The 22,907-nt window shown below is 50.5% G+C and overlaps 1 protein-coding gene across 9 annotated transcripts in view; it reads left to right on the forward strand.

The window, feature by feature from the left end:
• GPR161 (G protein-coupled receptor 161) overlaps nucleotides 1-22,907 on the forward strand; it is a 56,265-nt gene that overhangs the window by 22,109 nt on the left and 11,249 nt on the right. For all 9 annotated transcript variants that reach the window (XM_051857154.3, XM_089299618.1, XM_089299623.1 and 6 more), the window contains exons 2-3: nucleotides 9,921-10,338; nucleotides 18,071-18,795. In XM_051857154.3, the coding sequence (XP_051713114.3) occupies nucleotides 9,921-10,338; nucleotides 18,071-18,795 (1,143 nt within the window). The remainder of the gene's footprint in view (nucleotides 1-9,920; nucleotides 10,339-18,070; nucleotides 18,796-22,907) is intronic.

The raw sequence follows: 22,907 nt of genomic DNA on the forward strand, positions 1-22,907 counted from the left end.
TAGCTGGTTAAGCCACCGTCTGCCGTGCCAGCATCCTGTATGGGCGCTGGGTTCATGTCCAGGCTGCTCCACTTCCAATTCAGCTCCCCGCCAATGTGCCAGGGAAAGCAGTGGAAAATCGCCCGAGTTCTTGGGCCCTTGCACCCGTGTGGGAGACCTGTTTGAAGCTCCTCCTGGCTTTGGCTTGGCCCAGCCCTGGCTTCTGTAGCCATTTGGGGAGTGAACCAGCAGATGGAAAGGCTGTCCCCGCTCTGCTTCTGAGGGGCATCATGGAATGAGGGAGATCCCCCTTTCCTTGCAGTGGCTGTGGACTGGGCCGCAGGTCCTCTGTGGTCCCTGGGGGTGAAAAGCATCTCTGGGCTGTGCTTTATTTGCTGGTGGGCTCTTCCCACGTGGTGTCAGCTTGCACGGCTGTCAGCCCACCAACCCCAGGGCAGGCTGGTCCATCTTCCAGAAGTTCCAACCAGAGATTGAGGGTCATGTGACCACCCCTAGACCAATCCTGGGACTAGAATCATCATTAGCCCAACCTAGATCAAGTGCTGACCCTAGGCATGGATGTGTTGTTGGCATCACTCAAACCACGTGGCTAAAAATAATGGAGGGGCCATTTCCCAGCCTCTTCCAAGGGTGATGTAGCATGCAGCGAAGGTGACCGTGTGCTAGATGCTGTCCCAGGCCCTCTGACACGCTCAGTCCTCCTGGTAAGTATGGGGAAGGTAATGTTTGTGTCACAGGAGAAGAAACAGAAGTCAGTTTAGGATTCTGTAGCTAAAAAGCAGAGGGGCTGGCCTTTTTTTTTAAAGACTTATTTTATTTATTTGTAAGGCAAAGTTTCAGAGAGAGAGAGAGAAAGACAGAGAGGGAGAGAGATTAATCTTCCATCCTCTGGTTCACTCCCTAAATGCTCATAACTGCCAGTGCTGGGCCAGGCTGAAGTCAGGAGCCTAGAATTCCATCTGGGACTCCCTCCACTGCTTTCCCAGGCATATTAGCAAGGAGCTGGATGGGAAGTGGAGCAGCCAGGACTTGAACCTGCACTCAGGGGCTGCTGGCATCACAAGCAGTGGCCCAACTCACTATAGCACAACGCCAGCCCCCAAAGTCTGTACTTCTAGCCAACAAGCCACATGTGTGGCAACCAATTCTGACAAATGTGTGATGACAGCAAGTGGGGCAGGGGCAAGAAGTCCACTGGCAGTGAACCAAAACCCGAGTTCTAGGTGGAAGTATAACATATAGCCACAAAATGTCCAACTTTACACAGTTAAGAGAGAAACCTCTGATGTTGCAGTAATCCTATCCTTGCAGCTCGAGGCGTTTCTGGAATTACTTCTTGGGAATTACCATGCCAACAGCTTACAAAACAATGGACACCTGTTTCGGTACTCTTAAGTATTGCCTTCATGGTGGTGGAGGTGGTGGTGGTGGTTTTAAACCAAAACGACATGGAGTGCTGCCTTGAGTGACAAGGTTTGGCTTTGAATGACTTGAGGCTGGTGCCAATAGCCTCACCAACAGACAGAGCATGAGAAGATGGAAGGAGTGGCTGGCACACTTTAAGCTGTGGGGGTTCAGGGGGTTGAGTTCTCAGCTTCCCGGGTGACCTAGCTGGAGGGCTGGAGAGCTCGCTTGCTCTCTCTCTCTCTCTCTCTCACTCTCGCTCTCGCTCTCCCTCTCTCTCTCGCTCTCCCTCTCTCTCTCAGCAGTAATTTCTGTTCGATGTGTTAACAGCCTCAGCCATGCTCCCTCTAGCTGTTTCTCGGAAGAGCAGCAGGAGGCGATGGATTTAGTGGACAGGATATGGGGACCGTGTGCACTCTGAAACACCTTTCAGAGTGTCTGGCAACAGAGCTGCCCAGGAGAGTGGAAATGTGAGTCACACTTGAATTTGCTTCCATTCAATGAGCCCTGGCTTGTCAGGCCCTGGGTGAGCTGGCTGCCTGCCAAGAAGCCTGGGCTGGCTGGGGCATTCCGAGCCCCCTGTCTTGTTCTTTAAAGCTACACCCTGGAGGGATTTGCTGGGGCTTGTGCCCTCCCAACTCCAGGCGCCCTGGCAGAGCTTGGGACTTTGGCTTTCCCTGGGTGGGCAGCGCTTTGGCCCACATTCCCCATCCGCCTCCTGGGGAGGATCGGAGCAGAAGACTCTGGCCTTTCCACCATGCCGTTCACCCGTGTGCCTGCTAACAGGGCCTCTGGATAGTTACGGGCCAAGTAGTACTTGATTCTCTTCCTGCCCACCTCCTGGGTTGGAAATTCTGCATCCTATTTTTATTCTTTTTTACTGGTTATGTTTATAAAGCTAACACTTATATTTGACTTCACAGTGACAGAATTTTGAAAGCATTCATCAACAGATGATTAAGGAGTTGCCTACCATGTTCCAAGCCCTTGTCCAGGTGCTGAGGAAAGCCTCTGTCCTAGCCTGTACTAACTTGGACTATTTCACTCCAACCACACCTTGAGGAGCTTCTATTTTCAGCTAGGAGGGAAAAGGTTTTTGAGATTAATTACACAGCATGGAGATTATAGTTAATAATAATATAATCTATACTTCAAAATTGCTAAGACAGTAGATTTTAAATGTTCATGCCATTCATTAGCTTGATTTAATTATCCCATAATGTAGACATATATCAAAGCATCACATTATACCCCATAAATACATGCAAGTATTTGTTACATAAAAATTTACATATTCATTAGTATTTTAGTTTAAAGCTCTAAAATTAGCCATTTTTACAATGTGACTAATGCTTACATTTTAAATTTAAATTTCTTGGGGGCTGGCATTGTGGTACAGCAGGTTAAGCCTCGGTTTGCAACGCCAGCATCCCATATGGGTGCTGGTTTTAGTCCCAGCTGCTCCACTTCTAATCCAGCTCGCTGCCAACACAGCTGGAATGCAGCAGAGGTTGGTCCAAATCCTAGGGGCCCTGCACCTGTGTGGGAGACCCAGATGGAGTTCCAGGATCCTGGCTTCCACCTGGCTCAGTCCTGCCTGTTGCAACCATTTGGGGAATGAACCAGTGAATGGAAGACCTCTCTTTCTCTCTGTCCCTCTCTGTAACTCTGCCTTTCAAATAAATAAGTACATCTTGAAAAAAGTTTAAATCTCCTTTTTATGGATCTTACTTCAATTTATGCACATGTTTAGCAGTTTCTGTTTAACAACTGATTCTGCACACTGCACCTCATCCCTGGATTCTTTTCTGGCTCAGGAAGTGTATGCTTACTTAGATCATTCAGCGAGGAGTCATTGTTGGCCATTCTGGTTTTGTTCGCCTCAGAAGTATAGTTTGCCCTCTCTCAAGTGATACTGTAGAACTTTAGGGACAAGAGGTCTTTTCCTTAGTACTCTGAAGATAATATGCCAGTGTTTCAGCCTCTGATTTTGCACGTGAGGCATCTGGTGGTTATTTTATTGTTACTCCCTTGTCGGCAGTTGACTTCCATTGTTTCTCTGTGTTGGGACATTGGTTGTTTTCCCTTAGGGTGTGCTTTGGTGTAGACTTTTTGTTGTGTATTCTTAGACTTTGGTATGCTCTTGTGTGTTGCTTTAATTCAATTGTGATTCTAAACTGTGTCAACACTAATGTGTTAGTAATACAAGAGGCCTTCAGCAAGTTACTGGAAAATGGAATTAAAAGATAGAAATAAAAAATACCAACTTTATTTCTTTTTTTTTTCCTTTTCTTTTTTTTTTTTTTTTTTTTTTTTTGACAGACTGGATAGTGAGAGAGAGAGACAGAGAGAAAGGTCTTCCTTTGCCGTTGGTTCACCCTCCAATGGCTGCCGCGGCTGGTGCACTGCGGCCGGCGCACCGCGCTGATCCGAAGGCAGGAGCCAGGTGCTTTTCCTGGTCTCCCATGGGGTGCAGGGCCCAAACACTTGGGCCATCCTCCACTGCACTCCTGGGCCACAGCAGAGAGCTGGCCTGGAAGAGGGGCAACCAGGACAGAATCCGGCGCCCCGACCGGGACTAGAACCCAGTGTGCCGGCGCCGCTAGGTGGAGGATTAGACTATTGAGCCGCGGCGCCGGCCCCAACTTTATTTCTTAACACAAGCTGCGTAGAATTCAAGACACTTTAAACAGGAGGATACCGGCCCTAAAGAGCTGAGGTCCTGGGACCTTAGCTAATTCACAGCGGGCTTCTTTACATTATCAGCTGAAGGGAATTGGGTGGCTTTGAAAGACTTTTTAAGATTAGGAAGCAAAAGGAAGTGAGAAGGAGTGTTATCCTCATGTGCTTTCCTAAAGCATAAATTATTTCACCATTCTTCCACCCAAGCTTCACCGTAAATCTAATGTTTGTTCTTGCTTCACTTGTCACAGATTCCACCTTGCTCTCACAGGAGCTGTTTTCAGACTGATGTCTTACCTTCCCAAGTGCCTCCAGCTAGATCCTGGTCATCTCCGTTGTGTTGCTAACAAGTTAATATGAGTTTATTTTGGTGCAAAAAATAAAATTGAAATTCATGCATAGGCTTTTTCATAATAAACATTTTCCCTGAACATTTTAAAGATTCTTTGTATAGCTCCAACCTAACGTAGATTGAACACTTTTACTCAAGTAACAAAATCTAAGTCAAAATAGGTTTAAAGCTAACTTTAAAAAGTGTATTACTTGACATAAGAAAGAGCCAGAAGGAAGGTGACTTTAGGATCTGTTAATTTATCTGCTCACAGATCCACCCCTTTTGCTCTGCCATGCTCCACGGTTGGTTTAGCTCACATCATGGTCTCCCCACTACTACAGACGTCTCCCCCTGATCTGTCAGAACTGGGAACACAATAATTGGTTTAGACACAATGATTGGTTCTGGATCCCAGAACCCAGGGCTGAGATTTACCGTCTCCAGGTCACTGGGAGGAGAATTGGACACCAGAACAAGGTCAGAGGTCTACCAGTCAGAAGGAAACACGATGGCTGAGCAGGCGTCCAGCAGTGTCTCCTGCCGTTCTCTGTAGCCTCTCCTGCTGCCATGACGTTGGATGTAATTTGGATCTTCTTATTTTGCCTTTTCTGTATCTTGACGTCTATTTCATATTTTTAATTTCTTAGTCTTTCTGACTGCATTCTGAGTAGTGTCCTTGGTCTACTCTTCCTGTTCACCATCCTGCTCATCAGTTAATCTCCTCTTTAACATGCCCATTGAGTCTGTAATTTTAAAGACTAAAATGTTCATGTCAGGAGGTTTTACTTGGTTCTTCATAGTTGCTTATTATTTTTTCATGAGGTCTTGTTCTTTCATTATGGTTTCTTCTTTTTTCCTTTTAAAGCTTTAATTGCATTTCTTTTATAGTTTCTTTCATATTTTCATATTGGTTCCAGTCCTTGGATTGTCAGTCCTCTTGCTTCTTTGTTTTGCTGATTGTCCCTTATGGTAAATGCTAAATGCTCACTTCCATCAGGTTTTGTTTTGCTTTGCTTTGTTTTTGGTTTGTTTTGTGAGTGTGGAAGTCCTTACAAAGCCCTTCTGCCAGCATTAATTTTTACATGGATTTGCTAACTTCGATTTCTGCACCATGTAGAGTTTATAAACTTGGAACCCCTGTCAGCATGGCACATGTCTCAAAGTGCGGTTTCTGATGGGGAAAGCATGTTGGTACTATACCCAGAGCCTCAGGTAAATGACTCTTTGGGGGACTCCCCCATCAGTGGGACTTTTCCTGACCTGTTTTCCAAGAATGGGGAAGACCTTCTAGAACCTATTTTATATGCAGAAAATTGGCTGCAGCTTCCTGCCATGTGGGGCCCAGAGCATCCTGTCACACCAAAACTTCTGCCCTGGGGGTCTTGAACTTGACCTAATACCCTCCTACTCCCAGGTGTGAGATTGAGTGTTCTCTGTGTTTTGGTTACCTATGAACTTGCCATTTTTTCAGGTTTGGCTTTCTTCCTTTTAAGTTTTGGGTCATATTTAATCCATCATTTTTAGCATTTGGAGTAGGAAAGATGTTTCCATCAGCTCAGTCTACCATATTGCCAGACAGGACTCATATAACAAGTAAAAAATGCTCTGTTATGCAGTTCTTCCTGTTCAGTCTCTCATTTGCCTTTTGCTGTATGTTTCCTGTGGTTTAGACTTCATGACTGCATTCTGAGGAGTTTCCTGGGACCTGTTTTCATGTTTATGTTTGGAGAGTGAGAACGTACTGACACCTCTGGTAACTAGTCCAACACCATGGGTTCTTCCTCACATCTTCCTATTACATAGCGTGTTTCTCCTTTGTTCCACAGTGAAAAATGTGGTGCCCAGCTTACGCATGTGTGCTCAGTTGTATTCCCAATCTCTCCAAGCTCAAAAGAGTTGCAAAATTACACCATTAACAACATCTAGGCCGGCACCGTGGCTCAATAGGCTAATCCTCCACCTTGCGGCGCCGGCACACCGGGTTCTAGTCCCGGTCGGGGCGCCGGATTCTGTCCCCGTTGCCCCTCTTCCAGGCCAGCTCTCTGCTATGACCAGGGAGTGCAGTGGAGGATGGCCCAGGTGCTTGGGCCCTGCACCCCATGGGAGACCAGGAAAAGCACCTGGATCCTGGCTCCTGCCATCGGATCAGCGCGGTGCGCCGGCTGCAGCGGCGGCCATTGGAGAGTGAACCAACGGCAAAAGAAGACCTTTCTCTCTTTGTCTCTCTCTCTCACTGTCCACTCTGCCTGTCAAAAAAAAAAAAAAAGAAAAAAAGAAAAAAAAGAAAAAAAAAGAAAAAAAAAAACAACAACATCTAACCAACTAGGTGAATTTAGTAACTCTTGTCCACTCGAAGTGTACTATCAAAATATTGTGTTTAAAAGCTCGAGAGGTGGATATTCCATTAATAAGATGCCAGCTGGGATGGCCACGTTCCAGATTGGAGTGCCTGGGTTTGTGTCCCAGTTTCACTCCTGGTACTACTCCTGTATCGTTATATTATTAATCTAATATTCATTTAGCTTTTTTTTCCCATCCAATCAATTTTTAAGTTTACTTTTTGCATGCCCTTTGATTTAATTTAATATTTTTAGTATGTGAGATGTTCACATGGTTTAAAAATCAAAACTATTAAAAAAAAGATAAATTTTACTTCCATCTCCATCTTACTTTCTGACTTTTATTTCCTGTGTTTCTTTTTGAATACATGAATGTATTTATATATATTTGCATATGTATATATATGTGCATGTGTATTCTCACTTCAGCTCCTTTCTCACTGATTGCTACTGTTTTTTTGACAACCAGTGCCTCGATGAATAAAATACCCTTGTGCATCAGTTATTTCATATTATGACCTTATACCTGCAGAGTAGACGCTGGGTCCACAGGTGCGCCCACACGTGGTTTCCCTAGGCATCATCCGAGCCCCTGCTGTTGGACTTTACATTTTCCATTCCCACCCGGGATGAAGCAGAATGCCTCCTTGCGCAGCCCCAGCAGCCCGGAGTGCTGCCTGACTTCACATTTGTGCTGGTCTGGAAGGAAAGTGGTTTTTACGCCCACAACTAGTTTTGAGGGGCACTGAAACACCTCTTCATACACCGTCGGCTCATCTTTTCCCATGAACTCTCCATTCCTATCTTTCCCCCAGTTTTCTTTTCTAGCTTTTTCATATTTTTTCCCATCCATTTTTAAAAGAAATTCTTTATCTGCAATAGAAGTTGTAAATACTTTCTCCTGTTTTTCACTTGCCTAATGATTCAAAGTCCGTTTACTCACCACTGTGTAACCCTTGGTATAGTCAACGCAAGAATAATGTGCTTACGTATAACCTTTGTTTTGAGACACCATTTGATTTACCCAGGAGTCCACAGAATCCAGCAACCTCCACCTAAAGACCCAAACCAGAAATCACCAAATAAAGAGACACACATAGAAAGCCATACCTACAAAGTATATTCCTGGCGCAGAGCTGGAGTAACTAATATGTTGCATAATGGAATCAAAATTCAGAATATTTTAGCAGCCTGGGAATATGGGCCAAAACGCAAAAACATAAAATTTAGTGGAAATAACATTTTGTACTTAGGCTTGGAAACATTAATTCCGTATGTTCGAGATTGGGGACATCTGCCTTCACAGAAATGCATATAGAAATGCATATATGTCTAAACTTTGGGTTTAGCTGACCACGCACTTACATAAGCTCAATAGGATAACAGGTTGCTAAAAGAAAATGTATTCTTAGAGTGAATAGAGAGGTTATCTTGATCAGGGAGAAGTTTGCCTCTTGGGACTTGATACTTGCCAGACCACATTCAGAATGCCACGTTCAGTTTGGGGGACCATAAATCAGGAAGAGTTGTAGACACCCATGACCAAGACCACAGTGGGGCGGCTGAGTTAGTGAAGGGTCTGGAAGCCATGTAGGGACAAATGAGCAGGAACTAGGGAGATGGAATGCGGACCAGCAAAGCAAGTGGTTTTTTGAAGTATTTGAAGGCTACTGCGTAGAAGAGGGATTCGAATTATTTGGTGTTGCTTCTGAGAGCAGGCTTAGGATTGGTGGTGGTCACCTCCAGCAGTGTCAGGCTCACTAGCAGGGACGCTTTCTCACTGGTGGTTAGCAGTGCTGGTTAGGGGAAGGGCTGCCTCCCTGACCTCCGTGTGGCCACAGTGTTGGGACAGAGGTGGCAGGTGTGAGCAGGGCCCTGATGCTGTGCACAGGCAGTGTTGGCCCCAGGGTTCTTGCCCTCTGGCTCTTGGAAGGCAACGTTTCCTTCCTTTCTGGTATCTTCCGTTGGTGGAGGACAAGAGCAGGTAGGGTAAGTGGTCTGTAGGATGTTTTTGGCTGACAGAAGTGGATACAAAGTTTTGGAGAAACATTAGTCTGTAGGATTTAATGTTACTATGTGTCAGCTTGAGGTTTAGCCAAGATCCGGAGCCGGTTTCCTGAGAGCAGGGACTGCACCTTATAGAGAGGGATGTCTGGGTGGTCTCAGTGCCTGCAGGTAGGCATTTACGGTGTGTGCCTGGCTCCTGGCCTTCTCTCGCCGGGTGTGAGGAGAGCACTAACCATGTCTCGGTATAAATTGTACTTGGTTAAGCTCTGCTCTGGGAACTCAGAATGGCTCCTATGGTAATCTTATAATCAGACATGAGTGTGCACACGAATCAGCACAGACCACATAAAACGCGGATTCGGATTCTAAATCGGAGAGATTCTGACCATTCTGCAGCTCCAGCAAGCTCCCCGGTGATGCCAATCATGACGGCTCCGAGCCCACCCTGAGGAGCAGGGTCTGAAGCAGGGTCTGAATGGAAGCCCCTGCCCCAGACTGCCTGCTCCAAATGCAGGTTCCCAGGCAAGACCTCCTCCACTCTCTGGGCCCAGGAATGGGCCTTTGGGCTGGTACTTGGAATGATTCTTTTTTTTTTTTTTTTTTTAAGATTTATTTTATTTATTTGCAAGACAGAGTCACAGAGAGAGGTAGAGACACACAGAGAGAGCTCTTACATTTGCTGGCCCACTCCCCAAATGGCCAGAATGGCTGGAGTTGAGTCAATCTGGAGCCAGGAGCTTTTTCTGGGTCTCCCACGTGGGTGCAGGGGCCCAAGCACTTGGGCCATCTTCCACCGCTTTCCCAGGTGCATTAGCAGGGAGCTGGATTGGAAGTGGAGCAACCGGGACTCAAATCGGTGCCCATATGTGATGCCAGCACTTTAACCTGCTGAGCCACAGCTCTGGCCCCTGGAATGATTCTTAAGCACATTCAAGGTTTTAAGTCACTGGCTTTGGGAAAAACAGAGGGAGAAATCATTCCAGGGGACAGGTGATCCACAGGCAAGGTGGGTGGTGGGACAGACTGGCCAGGGCAGCCGGGACATGGCACTGAACCCCGCGAAGCCTCTGCTGCCTTGTGTGAAACGTGGAGACCATGTGATCTGATGTGTGTCTTCCCGCCTCCCCCTCCCCTGACCTGCCTTGTTCCTCTAGTGGTCCAGCATGCTGTGCCCACCCTACGCCACGGTGCACTGACCATGAGCTTCAACTCCTCCCTCGGCCACAGAAAGGAGCTGAGTAACCTCACCGAGGAGGAGGCTGGTGAAGGGGGCATCATCATCACGGAGTTCATCGCCATCATCGTCATCACCGTCTTTGTCTGCCTGGGCAATCTGGTCATCGTGGTCACCTTGTACAAGAAGTCCTACCTCCTCACCCTCAGCAACAAGTTCGTCTTCAGCCTGACGCTGTCCAACCTGCTGCTGTCCGTGCTGGTGCTGCCTTTCGTGGTGACCAGCTCCGTCCGCAGGGAATGGATCTTTGGCGTGGTCTGGTGCAACTTCTCCGCCCTCCTCTACCTGCTCATCAGCTCGGCCAGCATGCTCACCCTCGGGGTCATTGCCATCGACCGGTAAGCCCAACTCAGATAGACACAGTGGAGAATGCCTGGTCAGCCTTGGTCCCGTGGGAGAGTGTCAGGGCCTCTGCTTGGGATGGTGAGCAGGCTGAAGTCTGTGTCTTCTTCACTCTTTTCACCATGGTACCTCTGATTTTATGTCAATGTTGCATATACATTTTTTTGAAAGATTTTATTTGTTTATTTGAGAAGTAGAGTTACAGATAGTGAGAGTGAGAGGAGGGAGAAAGAGAGAGAGAGATTAAGAGAGAGAGAGAGAGAAGTCTTCCTTCTGTTGGTTCACTCCCCAAATGGCTGCAACGGCTGGAGCTGCACCAATCCGAATCCAGGAGCCAGGTGCTTCTTCCCAGTCTCCCATGTGGGTGCAAGGACTTGGGCCATTTCTACTGCTTTCCCAGGCCACAGTAGAGAGCTGGATTGGAAAAAAAAAAAAAAAAAGAAATCTAAGGGCCAGCATTGTGGCACAGCAGGTTAAAGCACAGCTGGGACTCCCACATCCCTTATCTGGATGCCTGGGTTCAAGTCCCACCTCTGCTTCCAATCCAGCTTCCTGCTAATGCACACCCTGGGCAGCAGCAGCAGATAGCTCAGGCATTTGGATCCTTGTTAGTTATGTGGGAGACCCAGATTGACTTCCAGGCTCCAGCCCTGACTGTTGCAGGCCTTTGGGAAATAAACCAGCAGACAGAAAATCTCTCTCTCTGTCTCTCTCTTTCAAGTAAATAAACATAAAGTCTAAAAACCTTTGATTCTCAATTTACAGTGAAGAAGCTGAAGGAGAAGGAGGTGTCAGGTGGATTCAGGTTTCTGACTTGGCTGTGCTTTCTTCCCCGCATACTGTCTGCTGTGCCTTGCTTTGGTTTTGGTGTGAACTTGTCTGGTGGAGCCCAAACAGGAAACACCTTCCCTCGCTACACTGTCCAGAAGGGCAAGGAAGCAGGGGGAGGCAGACGGACAGCCCAAGATTAGAGACAGGGACATTTGGGAAGACACTGTGTGTGCTTAATCACACCTGGGTGCTGCTGCCTCGGCCCCGGGGTGGGGCACGGCGAGGCGTGGCTGCCTGCGAATCGCACAGGCCTTGCCATTCCCGCACCGTGCAGCCGGATCCAGTTGCACAAGGCTCATGGACTCCAGCAGCTTGGGTTGGACATCATGGGGACGAGGAAGGTCTCTGTGATTTACCAGAAATTGGAAAGGAAGTTAGCAGCAGAAGTCAGGGAAAACAGAAGGGGCGAGCCAGGGCTGTTGTCCCTGGGTGGCGCGAGTCCTTGGCCTTTGTGGAGGGGGGCAGGGGACCATCTGTATTTTTAGCTGACAAGTGGTAGGGAGTCGGATCGTCCATCTGGAGCCCAGGCCGGAACCCCAGGGCTGTCTGTCGCCCTGTGGGGGATAGAGAATAAAAAAGAAGACCTCAGAGGGAATCAGTTACCTTCTCTACATCTTTGTTTATCTCAGTACCAAGAGCAACGCAAACACTAATAGGGTGAAGTGAGAAATACCCATCATCTGACCTCTCGGAAGCCAGCCCATTGATGTTTTCAGTGTATTTGCCTCCAGTGGTTTTTGGTGGTCTACAGAGAATTGCAGAAATAGACTCAAGGTGCATATGGTTGTGTGACCTGTTTTTGTCACTTAATGTGTGACTGTGAGCATTTGCTTCCATCTGCTGATACCCCTGGGGAAGTTTGTAATGGGCGTGAGCCATGTAATATCCTTTCTTTCACAGTTCCCTTGTGCTGGACCGAGTGGTTTAGGTCGGCTTGCTATTGCTATGCACGGCACAGGCAGGAGCATGTTCGTTTGTAGAACTGCTGTGATTTCAATAAAACTAAATATACTTCCAGGGTTCTTAATATATAAAAGCAAATAGCCCTTCAGAAACCTGTGCAAATTTTACTGCAGCCATTTGTCAGTCTCCTATCAAGACCAATTCTATAACATTTACAAAGAAAGTGGTTTGGAAGTTTGCTGGCAGTGGGGGTAGATGGGATGAGATCTCTCTCTCTCTCTCTCTCTCTCTTTTTAAAGTAGTTTTCCTTTATTTGAGAGGTAGAGTTAGAGAGAGGAAGAGACAGAGAGAAAGGTCTTTCATCCTCTGGTTCACTCCCCAGATGACCGCGACAGCCGGAGCTGAGCCGATCTGAAACCAGGAGCCAGGAGTTTCTTCCAGGTCTCCCACATGGGTGCAGGGGCCCAAGGACTTGGGCCATCTTCTACTGCTTTCCCAGGCCAGAGCAGAGAGCTGGATCAGAAGTGGAGTGGCTGGGACTTGAACCGGCACCCACATGGATTGCAAGCGCCGCAGGCAGAGGCTTAGCCCACTACACCACAGCACCAGCCCCTCATGGTTGTTTTAAATTTCTATTTTTTAATAAAAAAGTCCTGAGTTTTTGTTTATCCCTTCCTGGGCACCGTGCCCTGTGGAATGGAGTGAGGAGACGCAGCGCCCGTGCAGGAGTGGGGAACTGGCCTTGAAGTGCCTCTTGCAGAGCTAGTGCCAGTGTCCCCAGTGGCCGTTCCAGGATGCTGTAAGTAGCTCATTAGGTCTGGGGTCAGGTCAGCAGGACGAGAGCTTGCACCAGCAAGCAGACAGAGAGCCTCAGTTCACGCCACCCCAATGCGTCTTCCCAGAAGCGTTTACCTTGACATCGGGAATATTTGCTGGGGGTCTGCCCTGTGAGCAGTGCTGTGCTGAAACCTGGGGGCCGGTAGGATAGAAGCGTGAACAGGACACAGACTCTGAGCCACAGAGGCCAGCCTGTGTTTGCTGTTGTCAATCCATAGACAGCTCCACGGCCACAACTGCCAGATAGTTGGGGCAGGGGATGCCTCAGAGAACAGGTAGCATTTGCAGTACGTCCTACACAGCGAGCAGGATGCAGGGTGATAGCGGTGGGAAGGGCAGCCTCCATTTATTCATGTGCTGGACGGTGGCTGAGCACCTGGTACCGAGGTTGGTGCTGGGCAGACGTAGCTGGGTGGAATGGATATACTTGCTAGGAGAGTCCCCGTGCAAGAGTAGTGGAGGTAGGCATGTGGCTGAGGACCATAGCATTTATGTAAGATGCCACATGTTTAAGGTACTGTGTCTGAGACAGCTGGAGCCTGGGGAACTGGCTGGACACTGGGACTGCAATCCACACCCCTCAGGCCACACAGGAGAGCTGCAGGGAGACAAAGACTGCTGCAGGTAATCAAGGCCTGGAGATCTTTGGAAAATCATTCCATTTCCCCCTGCAAACACAACCAGATGGATTCACAGTGCTTTGGCCAGATCCTTTATGACCAAATTATCCAGATGCTGTGAAATTTGATGTCTTCAGATATTTTAATGGCAAATACAATTTACTTTTTGAATACTAGTCATTCATTTGGCAAATTGGACCAGCTACTATTTTGATGCTCATAAAAATAATCTTCACTGGACTAGATATTTGTACATTCTTCCCCTGCCTCCTTAGTTTCAGGGAATTAATTTTGCTGGATCTTAGCCATTTTTGGAGCTCACAGGTTTGCCCTCTAGGTTGGAAACCTAAAGGTGTAACTTTGTGCATATGTGTGCATGAGAAAGAGAGAGAGGAAGGAAAGTCAGTAGTGAAAGATAAATGAAGAGAGAGGTACTAACAGAGGCTGGCAATGGAGGAAAGAGGTGGGAACGTTATTAAGAAAGCAGAAATGGAAAACAGCAAAGCCAGCATCACGTGCTTGTCATGTGCCAGGCACTGCACTAAGCTGTTTCCCAACATCCTCGCTAACCCACACAGCAAACTATTAGTCCCCGTTTTGCAGATGAGCGAAATGAGGTTTAAGCGAACTTGCCCCAGGTCACATAGCTTGGCCAGGAGCTGCCTGAGCTCCGAGATGTAAGGGCTGGCCTCTGAGTCACTCCCCAGTGTCGTCAGGGGCAATGCTGTTGGTCAGCGGCAGCACCAGCCTGTCTGCTCTGAACTCAGGGCGCGACCTCACCCTGCTGACGTTTTGCACCAGATACTGCTCTGTGGATCGGAGCGGTCAGATGCATAGCTGCACCCTAGAAGACGAGAACTCCACCCCAGCTGTGCAACCCTGAACATCTATAGACACTGGTAGATAGAATTATTCCTGTCTGAGATCCCTGGCTGAGGAAGTCCAGCAAACTCTTGGACAGATGAGCGCAGAGAGTCTCTCATAGCTTCATGCAGAGAGAGCACAGGCAGAGCATAAACAGCAGGCTGACCGGAGCGAAAGTCAGCATTTGAATGCCAATGTCCTAAACCAGCCGAGTGGGAGTAGGACCCACTGGGGAACTCTAACCTGTGGGCAGCTAACCCGTGGGCAGCTAACCCGTGGGCAGCTCCAGTTTGGCTGTGAAGCTGCTAGGCTGCCAGGTGCATTTGAAATGGCTCACTTGTTCTCAGTCCGCGCTGTGCTGTCAGAACATCGCATTCTGAATATGGCCTTTTGATGGGTGAGAATTGCTGTAACAATGGATGGCTAGTTACAGCGGGAGGACTAGTTATAGTGGGAGAGGAGGACTAGTTATAGCAGGAAGACTCCTAGTTACAGCGGGAGGGCTGCTAGTTACAGCTAGAGGATTGCTAGTTACAGTGGGAGGGCCACTAGTTAAGGCGGGAGGACTGCTAGTTATGGTGACAAGGCTAGTTATAGTGGGAGGGGAAGATTAGTTACAGCAGGAGGACTGCTAGTTACAGTGGGAGGACTGCTAGTTAGAGCAGGATCGCTAGTTATAGTGGGAGGACTAACTACAGCGAGAGGACTGCTAGTTATGGCAGGACTACTAGTTACAGTGGGAGGACTGCTAGTTATGGTAGGAGGACTGCTAGTTATGGCGGGAAGGCTACTAGTTACAGCGGGAAGACTGCTAGTTATGGTGGGAGGACCGCTAGTTACGGCGAGAAGACCACTGGTTATCACTCGGGCCTTTAGGAGATGTTCAGTATAACAACCTGTGTTCACCTCAGGGTAGCTGTGGTTTGCTCGGACTTCGTGCTTTTAGCAAAGGCATCTCGTAAAAAACCCAGGGGTTGCCATCAGAGCGGCTGGTCTGGGTAGGAGAGAGAGCACCCGGAGACCCTGTGTGCGTTACAGCTGTGCATGTACACGTGACTCCATGAACGCCTCCTCTGGGGTCAGGGTCATGCGTGGGCTCGTGTCTCAGGGCTGTTAGAGGAAAGATCAAGGGCTTAGAGGTGTCTGGAAGTGCAGGAAGCAAAACCAAAGCCCTCTCCTGGCCTGTGCGAACCCGCAGGGAGGCGGAGCTGCTTTTGTTCTATTTCTCTTTGAACCTGTAAAGGAGCCCTCATTGCGGCTTCGGTTTAGAAAGGGAGCCTTGGCTCTGAGGTGCAGAACACATGGCCCCAAGCTTTGGTGGCGAGCTGTGCACGTGTTCTGTGTCTCGACGGACGTGTGGATTCATGTACTTCAATGCCTATCAACCTGACCCCATACCCCAACCAAAGAACTGAAAACCGAGTGGCCCCTGGAGGCTGAGGCTGTACCTGGGCAGGGCTGTGGTCAGTGGGGCCTGGAGACTCTTGGAGACTGATCTGAGTGGAGCCAGCACCCGTTCCACCGCCCGGGCATCCCATTGGAACCACAGACTCGGAGGGGAGAAATCACTGTCGGTTCCACTCGGTGCGTGAGGGAATGCCACTGGCTGCAGTGACGGCAAAATCTTGTTGCAAAGTCCTGGTAATAGCTGGCTGCTGGGAAGGGCCCGAGGAAATATGGAAAGCACAGCTGATTAACCACAGTTACTTTTATGATGGCCAGGCAGGGTTGGCGGGAGGAGCCAGGATGGCCATGGGTCACCAGGCCTGGCCTCCCCACCCAGCCACACGCCCCCTGAGGTTCTGAGGCTGCAGCACCTGCCATATTCTTTCAAAGGACAGTGGTCCTTGCGATATGCAAATGGGAATAGGAATGTAGACAAGATCACCTTCCCCCGGTCACTGTGTAGACATCCTACTGTCCACACAGGACCACGCTGGGATCCTCAGCTTGGGCCCCACACCCCAAAACACCCTCTTTCCTGGCTAGATCTCGGCCTGGGCTCATGGCTCAGCAGCCCCAGGTGTCCCTGGCTCAGCGTGTGGTGGTTTAGCTCTGGGGCCCGAAGGCGATTCAGGAAGGTCCCGGCGGAGGAGACGCTGCCCAGGTGACGAGTGAGGTGTAGCCCCACTGGTTTTCCAACACCCTGCCTGAACCATCAGCGTGGTCTCTCGTGTCCCTTTGCATGTTGCCTTCATGGGACAGGCCTGTTTGTGCAAACGGCACTAACGTAGGATGCAGTGGGTGGATGGGGAGGGTGCTGGGTTACTTTCTGCCCCAGGGTCCTCTGCCCATTTCCAGGGTCAGTCCTTTGCTAGGCCTGCAAGGCTCTGGGCACCCCAGCTCCTGCCACCGTCTGGCTTCTCCCTGCCCCCCAAACCTTGCACTGCATGCTTCAGTCTGGGTGAGCCGCTCTCTATGTCCCCATGGTTCACCCATGCCACCTTTCTGTCTGGACTGGTCTTGGGCCACTGCCTGCAACCTTCCAAGATTCAGGTCTTGAGTGCTACCTTCTCCAGGAGGCCTGCTCTGACTTCCTTGTCTGGCCCAGAGGCCCATCAGTGTGAATCAGTAGCCCTGCTGGACTCCCTGCTCTGTAACAACGCCCAGTGACTGGGGACCACCCCCAGCACATGTTCTCAGAAACTGTACGTCTTGCAAGGAATTGCTGGGCAGGTGCATCCCAGACCAGAGTCAAACTGCCTGGTCTTTTGTTGTATTTTTAGAGAGAGAGAGAGAGAGAGAGAGAGAGAGGAAATGGAGATCTTCCATCTGGTGGTTTACCCCCTCCAAATGGCCACAACAGGTCTGGGCAAGACCAAAGCCAGGAGCCTGGAACTCCATCCAGGTCTCCCACATGGGTGGCAGGGGCCCAAACACTTGAGCCATCTTCTGTTGCCTTCCCAGGTGTGTTAGCAGGGAGCTGGATCAGAAGTGGAGCAGCCGGGACTCGAATCTGCACTCATGTGGGATGCTGGCATCCCAGGCAGTGGCTTAACTCGCTACACCAGAATGCCGGCCCCAAATTGCCTGGGTTTATATCTTGATTGGGCCGTGTATCTGGGACAGGTTATTTTGGCGCCCTCTGTCTGCTTTGGTGTCAGCACATGTGAACTGAGAATGATACACCTCCGAGGAGGATGCTGTGCAGCCCCTCCCACTCCAGGCTCTTCCCCCCCGCCAGGGTGTCTGTCTCTCCATATCTGCTCACCTGTATTTCCAGGCCATAGCATGATGCTGGGCACATTGCAGTAAATGGCCATGGAGATGATGAACCCCATGGTCCTTCGACATCATTCTGAGTCGATGATCCCTCTGAAAACCGACCCAAATGGGTTAGTGTCAGCAAGAGCAGAGCTGAGGTGGCCCAATGCGTGATGTAGACATAGCAGGACTGGCCACACCCCCGCTAAGTGGACTCTGAGGTGGCGACTGGGAACCAGGGCCATCTGAGCACCACGTCCTTGCTGGTGTCCAGCTCTTGACTGGTGGAGAACCCTATGCATCTGTGAAACACGGTACAGTCTGTGACATGTCTGGTGACAGCTGGGAGAAGTGGCTGCTTTCGGAACATTCAGCAGAGCCCCCAGACAGGAAAGCAGCAGGTGACCATCCTGGGATGTTCTCGCCCCTTTTGACTCTGCTCTCTTGTCTCCCGACACCCCTTTTCTAGCTACTATGCCGTCCTGTACCCGATGGTGTACCCCATGAAGATCACCGGGAACCGGGCCGTGATGGCACTCGTCTACATCTGGCTTCACTCCCTCATTGGCTGCCTGCCGCCCCTGTTTGGCTGGTCATCCGTGGAGTTTGATGACTTCAAGTGGATGTGTGTGGCCGCCTGGCACAGGGAGCCCGGCTACACCGCCTTCTGGCAGATCTGGTGTGCCCTGTTCCCCTTTGTGGTCATGCTGGTGTGCTATGGCTTCATCTTCCGCGTGGCCAGGGTCAAGGCACGCAAGGTGCACTGTGGCACGGTGGTCATTGTGGAGGAGGATGCCCAGAGGAACGGACGGAAGAACTCCAGCACCTCCACCTCCTCTTCGGGCAGCAGGAGGAACGCCTTTCAGGGTGTGGTCTACTCAGCCAACCAGTGCAAAGCCCTCATCACCATCCTGGTGGTCATCGGTGCCTTCATGGTCACCTGGGGTCCCTACATGGTTGTCATCACCTCCGAGGCTCTCTGGGGCAAGAACTATGTCTCCCCGACCCTGGAGACCTGGGCCACGTGGCTGTCCTTCACCAGTGCCATCTGCCATCCCCTGATCTACGGACTGTGGAACAAGACGGTTCGCAAAGAACTCCTGGGCATGTGTTTTGGGGACCGGTATTACCGGGAGCCTTTTGTGCAGCGACAGAGGACTTCCAGGCTCTTCAGCATTTCCAACAGGATCACAGGTAACTTGGGCTCTCGCTGGGGAGGGACCCCCCCCCCCTGACACAGGTGAGGGACCCCCCCCGACACAGGTGAGGGACCCCCCCCGACACAGGTGAGGGACCCCCCCCCGACACAGGTGAGGGACCCCCCCGACACAGGTGAGGGACCCCCCCGACACAGGTGAGGGACCCCCCCCGACACAGGTGAGGGACCCCCCCCGACACAGGTGCGGAATGGAGTCCTCTTGTGAGTTCGTGGGCTGCCTGTGGCCTGCAGGCTGGAAGAACAGGTTTCCTTTGAGGAAGGAGTGTCCCAGACTCTCCACTGGGATTCCCAAGCAGCTTCCCATCCCTCTGCAGCTCACGGCCATGCTGATGGGGAGGCCAGCACAGCTCCCTGAAGAATTAAGCAGGGCACACCGCAGCTCAGCAGTGGGTTTCCTGAGACCCCAGCCATGGCCCACTGTCGCTCCCCGTCTTCGTGGAGGAACGACACAGGACCCTGCGCTGTTCTTTCGTCTGCTCGGCCCTCCCCGGGTTTGCTGCTGGTTCTTCCCGGGTTGGCTACCGACCCTTCCACCTCCGTGGAAGGGCGGTTCCCCCTGCCACATTCCCCACTTCCGCGGGGGAGCGGCACACCGCCGGCCGGCTCTCTCGGGGACTGCACAGGTGTTCCCTCAGATGTTCCCCTTAGATGTTCCTGGTGCATGCCGTCTCTCTCCTCCTTTATAGTCCTCCTCCGCCAATCCCAACTCGGCTGCCCACACGCCGAGTACGCTGCTCTCCTCCAATCAGGAGCAGGATCAGCTCCTGGAGGTCATCACTCAAGTTGGCAAGAGGCAGCTGCGTAGAAGCTGTTTTCTCCTCTCCCAGCGCCATATTGTGGGAGAGCAGATGCATAGAATAAGTCTTAATTCCAGTAACTCAGTCCAGTCCGGGTTGCTCCCCACAGCCCACTGGTTTTGAGAGAAGGAATTTGAGTGTTTGTTCAGACTGCCTTCTCTTCTTGGCCAGCCCTGTCCTCTCAGTGTGTTCCCTTGTCAGAACTCCCTGTCTACCTCTGCTGCTCTTCCAGCCTGTCCTCACAGGTCAGCAAGGTCTCTGGTAGCTCCGGCGGTGTTGGTATCAAGCCCCGGCCCTCTGTGGGAGCACCGCTGTCTTGTGCGTGCAAGGCTGGCCCTCTGCCTGGCAACTGATCCAGCCTGCACAGGTTTCCGAGTTCAACCCCAGCACCTTTGATGGGACCCAAAGAGTTAGCCTCACTAGGTGGTTAGATGAGTTGCAATAATTTTTAGATTTACAGCAGAGTTGGAAAAATAGCACAGAGAATTTTCAGACATCCAGCTGCCTGCAGTGTTAACAGTGGTGTTCAAACGCAAGATGTTAACATTGGAGCAGGGATAGTGACGGCAGCCTTGGTTCCGATTTCACCCATTTTCCCATTAATGCCCCCTTTCTGTTCAGGGCCCCACGTTATTGTTAGTTGACTGTCTCCCTTTGCCTTCTTCAGACCTTGCCAGGTCTTCATGCTTTTCTTGTCTTTTGTGGCGTTGGCATTTGTGCAGCGTGCTTGCTTGCCAAGAGTTTCGAAGAATGCCCTCCGATTAGGTTATCTGCTGCTGTCTCCAGATTAGATTTGTGTCATGCACTTTCTGGCAAAAAGGCCCCCTGAGTGAGGTGTTCTTAGTGCTCCGTGCTGGGGTGCGCACATGTCAGTCTGTCTTACCCTGGATCTCTCAGTTAAGGTACAGTCTGTCCACTTGCTCCGCTGTAGGATCAGCCTCTAACTTTTCTGTCATAATTCACAAATGCAACTGAGGAGGAAGCTCAGAGACTCCGCAGAGTCCCGATCCCCCTGCAACCTTCACCCCATGATTAGCATACACTGGCACATCTTCCCGCCCGCCCGCCCCGCCCCCCGGGGGTCATTACTGGATTGTTCACAGGCAGCTGGATTGTCAGGGTCAAGTTTGAGGGCAGCCATCATCTGGCCCAGCCATTGGAGAAGAGATTCAGACTACAGTTCTTGTATTTTTGTGGGGTGACTTTGGGCAAGTCTTCAAACCATTCTAGTTCATTTGTCCTCTTCATGCAATTGCGAGGTCTTCTGGCTTCTGTGTCAAGAAAAGTGGACGAAGTTATGACTCCTGGGGAATGCTCCCTGGCAGTAACCACAGGGGACTCTTCCCCCGTGTTAATGAAACTGAAGTGGATTCACAGGGTGTTATTTCTTGAGAGACAGGAAAGTAGTCTGGGACTTTTGATTTGATTATAAGAGAGGGGGAAAAAGTCTGTTTCCCAGTATTGTAACCACTGAAATGCCTACCTCTTGCCACTTGCAAATTCCCATTGTAACTCATGAACCAATTTGGCTTCATTTCACTGATGAACTTGCTTGTTCAGATATTTTTACAAATGACTTGTCTTCCAGGCAAATAGACAATGGATGTCTTCTATTCCAATGAAGTTAAGAATAAGGAAAGAAAGAAAAATGAGGAACAAGAATGAAGGTGGAGAGGGTAGACAGAACCTCTGCTTGAGGGCCGAGATTTTCCATGTGGTCTTCTTAGAAGAGGCTGTGAGAACAGACAGGGACAGCAGCCGTGCTTAGGTGGGCAAGGCCAAGGCAGCTGGTGGGTGGCCTCATCATTTAGGGAAAAGCAGGCTTGTGGGATGCCTTGGGCGGAAGAGCTTGTGGGATGATGGATCTGAGTCCTTGGCCTTCCGTAGGAATGGAAGCCGAAGGGGTCCCTGCTCTTCTGCCCTGAAGGTCCTGGTCCCAGGAGGAGGCCAGCCGCATCAGGATGAGTCTGGGAATAGCAGCATTTCGCGGTGCCCCCCCCCCCCCCAGCCCTGCGCCCTGTGCTGTGCATGCTGGGAGCATCAGCTGCCTCTCTGATGGAGAAGAACCTGGCCTCCAACTCACGTCCCTGGTCCCCTATGTGTGAGCCAGGCCTGACCAGACCTATGCCCCGCCCTCTGTGGGAATGGCTTTGACCTGTAGCAGACTCCTAAACCCACATCCATTTCCCTGCCATCAAGGCGCTTCCTTGCACCACCCCTCCCCACCCCACAGTGTAAGAAAGATGACTGAATCCCGTCCAAAGTCAGCATGAAATGACCTGGAGGCTCTGGCTGGGGTAGTTCCCCTCCATTTATGTGGGTACCTGGAAAGTTTTAACCAAGGAAACCAGTAAATGAAATTCCAAACTTTCCTAAAACAGTGCTCGCGAGCAGAGGCAGACACGGAATTCCTCAAATAGCTGGAGCTTCCCAGCCGACTCGGGTGCCGGGAGTTCATCAGCATATGACAGTGTTTATTTTGTACATAGCAGCTTTCAGCCATGATCGGTGGGTTTTGGTGTTCTCATTCTGTTCGCCCCAAACTGAAGACGCGCCCAGTCTGAGGCTTATTCTGGGGTGTCAGCTGTCACTGGGCTTGGGAGGTCTAATCAGAAGATTCCCATGGGGAGGGAGGACTTGCTTGGGAATGGAGACGTGGGGCTACCTGGAGATGGCCCAGCAGTTTTATTTCATGGTGGAGAGGTTGGCCCTGCAGTGTCGGACATTGGCTATTAGTGCTGAAACGTGAACTTAAAGGTTAACATTTGTCTTGGGATACTAAACCACAAGTCCAAAGCTGACCAGGGGTGCCTCGTGATGGGGACAGAGAAGAGACCTTCGGGAGAAAAGGAGAGTAGTTCCTCCACGAGCAGATCTTCTCCAGGCCTGGAGACCCCAGCCAGCGCCTGTTCCTCCAGTCACAGTGGGCAGCCTGGGCCTGTGGGGAAGGAAGAGAGGTCCACCCACATGCTGGGCCCCCAGGGGCTGTGCTTGAGCTTCTGGGCCTGGGGAGGAGGACGCGGACTCACCCTGGCAAAGGTGGCTCGTTCCAGGCCCTTCCCTGAGGGGTCTGGCCTGGACTGAGAGTAGAACATCCTAGAGTCTGAATTTTCCTCCCTGGCCTTTGGAAGTTCCTTTCCTGATGGCACCTGGAGGTCTCCTGGTTACTTCAGAGTGCTTGCCCTTGTCCTTAAGAGCTTCTAAAAGGCAAGCGCAAGCACACACACACACACACACACACGCACACGCCCATGCTTTTGGGGAGTCACACCCTGATCCCAGGGGCCTCC

This window comes from Oryctolagus cuniculus, chromosome 7, assembly GCF_051225735.1.
Source record: "Oryctolagus cuniculus isolate XC-2025 breed Fujian yellow rabbit chromosome 7, ASM5122573v1, whole genome shotgun sequence".
NCBI classification, from domain to species: Eukaryota; Metazoa; Chordata; class Mammalia; order Lagomorpha; family Leporidae; genus Oryctolagus; species Oryctolagus cuniculus.